At 44.0% G+C, this 5,000-nt stretch overlaps 1 protein-coding gene across 4 annotated transcripts in view; it reads left to right on the top strand.

Moving 5' to 3' along the window:
• LOC110519445 (serine/threonine-protein kinase SMG1) overlaps positions 1-5,000 on the top strand; it is a 144,617-nt gene that overhangs the window by 22,978 nt on the left and 116,639 nt on the right. For 3 of the 4 annotated variants that reach the window (XM_036939392.1, XM_036939391.1, XM_036939390.1), the window contains exons 8-9: positions 1,239-1,311; positions 1,894-1,991. In XM_036939392.1, coding sequence (XP_036795287.1) covers positions 1,239-1,311; positions 1,894-1,991 — 171 coding nt within the window. Of the gene's footprint in view, positions 1-263; positions 287-1,238; positions 1,312-1,893; positions 1,992-5,000 lie in introns of those variants that run through there. The other variant, XM_036939395.1, reaches the window with a different exon arrangement.

Raw genomic sequence — 5,000 nt, 5'->3', positions numbered from 1 at the left:
TTCAGAGTGAGTGGTAACACACACACACACACACACACACACACACACCCACACGTCTTCAGCACCAACTTCAGAGTGAGTGGCAACACACAACACACACACACACACACACACACGTCTTCAGCACCAACTTCAGAGTGAGTGACAACACACACTCACACGTCTTCAGCACCAACTTCAGAGTGAGTGGCAACACACAACACACACCCACACGTCTTCAGCACCAACTTCAGAGTGAGTGGCAACACACAACACACACCCACACGTCTTCAGCACCAACTTCAGAGTGAGTGGCAACACACACACACTCTCTCTCTCTCTCTCTCTCTCTCTCTCTCTCTCTCTCTCTCTCTCTGTCTCTCTGTCTCTCTGTCTCTCTGTCTCTCTGTCTCTCTGTCTCTCTGTCTCTCTGTCTCTCTGTCTCTCTGTCTCTCTGTCTCTCTGTCTCTCTGTCTCTCTGTCTCTCTCTCTCTCTCTCTCTCTCTCTCTGTCTCTCCACCTGTCTGGTTTGCTCTCTCTACCTGCTGCCTGGTTCGCTCCCTCTCTCTCTACCCCTCATCTCCACCTGTCTGGTTTGCTCCCTCTCTCTCTACCCCGTCTCCTCCTGCCTGGTTGTCTCCCTCTGTCTCTCTACCCCGTCTCCTCCTGCCTGGTTGTCTCCCTCTGTCTCTCTACCTCGTCTCCTCCTGCCTGGTTCTCTACCTCGTCTCCTCCTGCCTGGTTCTCTCCCTCTCTCTCTACCTCGTCTCCTCCTGCCTGGTTCTCTCCCTCTCTCTCTACCTTGTCTCCTCCTGCCTGGTTCTCTCCCTCTCTCTCTACCTCGTCTCCTCCTGCCTGGTTCTCTCTCTACCTCGTCTCCTCCTGCCTGGTTTGCTCCCTCTCTCTCTACCTACTGCCTGGCTCGCTCCCCCTCTCTCTACCTCGTCTCCTACTGCCTGGCTCGCTCCCCCTCTCTCTACCTCATCTCCTCCTGTCTGGTTCTCTCTCTCTCTACCTCGTCTCCTACTGCCTGGCTCGCTCCCTCTCTCTCTACCTCGTCTCCTACTGCCTGGCTCGCTACCCCTCTCTCTACCTCGTCTCCTCCTGCCTGGTTCTCTCCCTCTCTCTCTCTACCTCGTCTCCTCCTGCCTGGTTCTCTCCCTCTCCGTCTCTACCAGCAGGTCTTCTTAATGTCCCCCAGAGTGGACTACAGTGAAGTATGTGTGTTGTGTTGACCTTGCCTGTTGTGTGTGTGACAGGATACGGTGGATATCTTGGTGGGCTGGCACATTGACCACACACAGAAACAGTCTCTGACTCAGCAGGTCTCAGGTGAGTAGACACACACGTTTTACCCATCTTCCTCTTTAGTATAGAATATCATCAGAATTCCGTGGGGTTGGACAGATTTCTGCAAGTCTGTAGTTGCCGTCAGTGTATGTTTTACACCAGGCTTGTCACGGGGGATCCAATCAGGCCCCGCACAGGTGGTTTGAGTTAAAACGCCATATAGTTTAAATGGATTAAAGCCAAATGGGTATTGATTATGGACCGATATTCATAGTTTATTGGCAGTCAAGGACCATCAAATTCAAAACACTATCAATAGTGGAGTCACTTCCTGGAAATGGACTGCAAGGACATAATAATTAGAGTGCAGCCAATCCGGACCTCTCTGAACACCGAATACGGACCCTGGGGCAAAATGAGTTGGACCCTGGGGCAAAATGAGTTGGACCCTGGGGCAAAATGAGTTGCACCCTGGGGCAAAATGAGTTGGACCCTGGGGCAAAATGAGTTGGACACCTCTGGTTTTACACAAGTCAACTGTGTGTGTGAACTGTGTGTGTGTGTGTGTGTGTGTGTGTGTGTGTGTGTGTGTGAACTGTGTGTGTGTGAACTGTGTGTGTGCAGGCTGGCTGCAGAGCCTGGAACAGTTCTGGGTAGCAGACCTGACCTTCTCCACCACGCTGTTGGGACAGTTTCTAGAGGACATGGAGGCCTACGCAGAGGTCAGTAACACCACCACACACACACACACACACCACACACACACACACACACACACACACACACACACACACACACACACACACACACACACACACAGTTCTGGGTAGCAGACCACCGGTGGACTCTATAATGAAGTTGTAGTGACATCAAGGATGATCAATGGAAATGTATTTAATCCATTAAGATTTCAGGCTTTAACACCACAACATGTGGAATAAGTCTAGGGGTTTAACACCACAACATGTAGAATAAGTCTAGGGGTTTAACACCACAACATGTAGAATAAGTCTAGGGGTTTAACACCACAACATGTAGAATAAGTCTAGGGGTTTAACACCACAACATGTAGAATAAGTCTAGGGGTTTAACACCACAACATGTAGAATAAGTCTAGGGGTTTAACACCACAACATGTAGAATAAGTCTAGGGGTTTAACACCACAACATGTAGAATAAGTCTAGGGGTTTAACACAACAACATGTAGAATAAGTCTAGGGGTTTAACACCACAACATGTAGAATAAGTCTAGGGGTTTAACACCACAACATGTAGAATAAGTCTAGGGGTTTAACACCACAACATGTAGAATAAGTCTAGGGGTTTAACACCACAACATGTAGAATAAGTCTAGGGGTTTAACACCACAACATGTAGAATAAGTCTAGGGGTTTAACACCACAACATGTAGAATAAGTCTAGGGGTTTAACACCACAACATGCAGAATAAGTCTAGGGGTTTAACACCACAACATGCAGAATAAGTCTAGGGGTTTAACACCACAACATGCAGAATAAGTCTAGGGGTTTAACACCACAACATGCAGAATAAGTCTAGGGGTTTAACACCACAACATGCAGAATAAGTCTAGGGGTTTAACACCACAACATGCAGAATAAGTCTAGGGGTTTAACACCACAACATGTAGAATAAGTCTAGGGGTTTAACACCACAACATGTAGAATAAGTCTAGGGGTTTAACACATGTAGAATAAGTCTAGGGGTTTAACACATGTAGAATAAGTCTAGGGGTTTAACACATGTAGAATAAGTCTAGGGGTTTAACACATGTAGAATAAGTCTAGGGGTTTAACACATGTAGAATAAGTCTAGGGGTTTAACACATGTAGAATAAGTCTAGGGGTTTAACACATGTAGAATAAGTCTAGGGGTTTAACACATGTAGAATAAGTCTAGGGGTTTAACACCACAACATGCGGAATAAGTCTAGGGGTTTAACACCACAACGTGGAATAAGTCTAGGGGTTTAACACCACAACATGTGGAATAAGTCTAGGGGTTTAACACCACAACATGTAGAATAAGTCTAGGGGTTTAACACCACAACATGTAGAATAAGTCTAGGGGTTTAACACCACAACATGTAGAATAAGTCTAGGGGTTTAACACCACAACATGTAGAATAAGTCTAGGGGTTTAACACCACAACATGTAGAATAAGTCTAGGGGTTTAACACCACAACATGTAGAATAAGTCTAGGGGTTTAACACCACAACAACATGTAGAATAAGTCTAGGGGTTTAACACCACAACATGTGGAATAAGTCTAGGGGTTTAACACAACAACATGTAGAATAAGTCTAGGGGTTTAACACCACAACATGTAGAATAAGTCTAGGGGTTTAACACCACAAAATGTAGAATAAGTCTAGGGGTTTAACACAACAACATGTGGAATAAGTCTAGGGGTTTAACACCACAACATGTAGAATAAGTCTAGGGGTTTAACACAACAACATGTAGAATAAGTCTAGGGGTTTAACACAACAACATGTAGAATAAGTCTAGGGGTTTAACACAACAACATGTAGAATAAGTCTTGGGGTTTAACACAACAACATGTAGAATAAGTCTAGGGGTTTAACACAACAACATGTAGAATAAGTCTAGGGGTTTAACACAACAACATGTAGAATAAGTCTAGGGGTTTAACACAACAACATGTAGAATAAGTCTAGGGGTTTAACACAACAACATGTAGAATAAGTCTAGGGGTTTAACACAACAACATGTAGAATAAGTCTAGGGGTTTAACACAACAACATGTAGAATAAGTCTAGGGGTTTAACACCACAACAACATGTAGAATAAGTCTAGGGGTTTAACACCACAACAACATGTAGAATAAGTCTAGGGGTTTAACACCACAACAACATGTAGAATAAGTCTAGGGGTTTAACACCACAACAACATGTAGAATAAGTCTAGGGGTTTAACACAACAACAACATGTAGAATAAGTCTAGGGGTTTAACACAACAACATGTAGAATAAGTCTAGGGGTTTAACACCACAACATGTAGAATAAGTCTAGGGGTTTAACACAACAACATGTAGAATAAGTCTAGGGGTTTAACACCACAACATGTAGAATAAGTCTAGGGCTTTAACACCACAACATGTAGAATAAGTCTAGGGCTTTAACACCACAACATGTAGAATAAGTCTAGGGGTTTAACACAACAACATGTAGAATACGTCTAGGGGTTTAACACCACAACAACATGTAGAATAAGTCTAGGGGTTTAACACAACAACATGTAGAATAAGTCTAGGGGTTTAACACCACAACATGTAGAATAAGTCTAGGGCTTTAACACCACAACATGTAGAATAAGTCTAGGGGTTTAACACCACAACATGTAGAATACGTCTAGGGGTTTAACACCACAACATGTAGAATAAGTCTAGGGGTTTAACACCACAACATGTGGAATAAGTCTAGGGGTTTAACACCACAACATGTAGAATAAGTCTAGGGGTTTAACACCACAACAACATGTAGAATAAGTCTAGGGGTTTAACACCACAACATGTGGAATAAGTCTAGGGGTTTAACACCACAACATGTAGAATAAGTCTAGGGGTTTAACACCACAACAACATGTAGAATAAGTCTAGGGGTTTAACACCACAACAACATGTAGAATAAGTCTAGGGGTTTAACACAACAACAACATGTAGAATAAGTCTAGGGGTTTAACACCA

Source organism: Oncorhynchus mykiss, chromosome 12 (assembly GCF_013265735.2).
Source record: "Oncorhynchus mykiss isolate Arlee chromosome 12, USDA_OmykA_1.1, whole genome shotgun sequence".
In the NCBI taxonomy this organism is placed as follows: domain Eukaryota; kingdom Metazoa; phylum Chordata; class Actinopteri; order Salmoniformes; family Salmonidae; genus Oncorhynchus; species Oncorhynchus mykiss.
This window is presented reverse-complemented; position numbering and strand designations above follow the sequence as displayed.